Source organism: Bison bison, unplaced genomic scaffold (assembly GCF_000754665.1).
Source record: "Bison bison bison isolate TAMUID 2011002044 unplaced genomic scaffold, Bison_UMD1.0 scf7180017853402, whole genome shotgun sequence".
Classification (NCBI taxonomy): domain Eukaryota; kingdom Metazoa; phylum Chordata; class Mammalia; order Artiodactyla; family Bovidae; genus Bison; species Bison bison.
In genome coordinates, this window is record NW_011483975.1 from 9,174 (window position 1) to 10,878 (window position 1,705).

The 1,705-nt window shown below is 60.8% G+C and overlaps 1 protein-coding gene across 1 annotated transcript in view; it reads right to left on the reverse strand.

The window, feature by feature from the left end:
- Positions 1 to 455: 455 nt before the first annotated feature.
- The window catches only part of MMP11 (matrix metallopeptidase 11 (stromelysin 3)), a gene marked incomplete at its 5' end in the record, with an annotated part of 8,423 nt that continues 7,173 nt past the window's right edge, over positions 456 to 1,705 (reverse strand). Inside the window, one exon of the mRNA XM_010854502.1 lies at positions 456 to 1,282. Within this exon, the coding sequence (XP_010852804.1) occupies positions 1,119 to 1,282 (164 nt within the window). The remainder of the gene's footprint in view (positions 1,283 to 1,705) is intronic.

Here is a 1,705-nt window from a genome sequence, read left to right on the forward strand (position 1 = left end):
CAGTACTCTTGCCTGAAAAATCCCATAGACAGAGGAGCCTGGCAGGCTACAGTCCTATGGGGTCGCAAAGAGTCGGACTCGGCTGAGCGACTTCACTCACTCCTGCATCACAGGCGGATCCTTGGCTCTCTGAGGGTGGCAGGCAAGTAGACCCCAGAGAGTGAGGAGTCAGCCACAGTAACCTTGAGTTCGGTTCTGTGTCCTGACAGTGGCTGGATCGGAAAACGTGAGCAGCACTTGGTGGACGACGGTCTGAGAGGCCGCTGGGGAGATGGGGAGCAGACTGTGAAGCCACTGTAGGCATTCAAGCAGGATGAGATGGAGCAGGGGGAGCCCTGAACCAACACCCAGCCCTGAGGACCAGGGGACTGAGGGGGTCCCCAGCCAAGCCTCCCAACTCCCTGGTCCAGTTCCACCCTATACTGGCCTTGCACTCACAGAGACACCCCAGGCAGGCAGGTAGAAAATGACCGTGTTTAATGACAGTCGGTTAAAAAATGAAAAACAAAACAGCTTTATACACACTGTACACATTTACATGGCTTTGGAGGATCTGACCCGTGACAGGACTGAGGTATGCTGGGGCCCCCAGGGTGCAGGGTCTCTGGCAGGAAGCACCCCCACCAGCTGACCTGGCCTTTTGGCCAGGAGCTTGGGGAACAGGTCTCCAGAACCACCAAACTGGAAGGCAGCACCTACGCAGAGCCAACCCCTGTGGGAGGCAGGAGGCGCAGGACCCTGACACCCATGTGCCAGCCCCCTATGGGACCCCACAGCGAGGACGGTGAGGGCTCCAGCTCCCCCAGCCCTGCTGAGGCCCGACCCTGAGGGGTGTGGATGGAGACCATGGGCAGCTGGGTTCCATGTGACCTGCACAGGCTGCGTGGAGCCAGCCCAAGACCACCCTCAGCCTCCATGCCAGAGCCCCCCTGCCCAGTCTCAGACAGTCGCTGGCAGTGGCCACGACCCGCGTGGCCCTCCCTGCAGTCCTGGTGGCAGCGCCCTGCCTTGCCCCCATAGCAGCCGCGACTCCGTGCCCTGCCTGGTACCTACAGCCACAGGCACAGCCACGGTCTCCTGTGTGGAGGTGTCAGGGCCTGAGGACAGCCAGGCGGTGATCAGCGGAAAGTGTTGGCAGCCTCAGTACAGCTGAAGAAGTCGGGGCCCACGAGCCGGGGGAAGCCCTCCAGGGCTTTCACCTTCACGGGGTCAAACTTCCAGTAGAGGCGGCCACGCAGGAAGTAGGCGAAGCCTGAGGAGACAGGAGGGTCAGGGCCTGGTAAGTGGACAGAGGGATGGGCACAGGCCTTGGCCACTGCTGGGTTCCTTGAAACCTGAGGACCTCAGGTGGCCCTTAAGACAGTGAAGTCACTCCATCGTGTCTGACTCTTCGCGACCCCATGGAGCTTCCAGGCTGCTCTGTCCATGGAATTTTCCAGGCAACAGTACTGGAGGGCATTGCCATTTCCTTCTCCAGGGGATCTCCCTGACCCAGGGATCGAATCCAGGTCTCCCGCATTGCAGGCAGACGCTTTACTGTCTGAGCCACCAAGGAAGCCCCAGGGTCTTTCTACCCTTGGGCGAGCCCTTCTGCCTGCCCTCAGGGTCTGGTCTGAGCTGCCACCCAGTCTGACAGAGGCTGGAGCCTCGGACTGATTTCACTAGCCACATCCGAGGGACCTGGGCACGGGCCTCAGTCTCCATG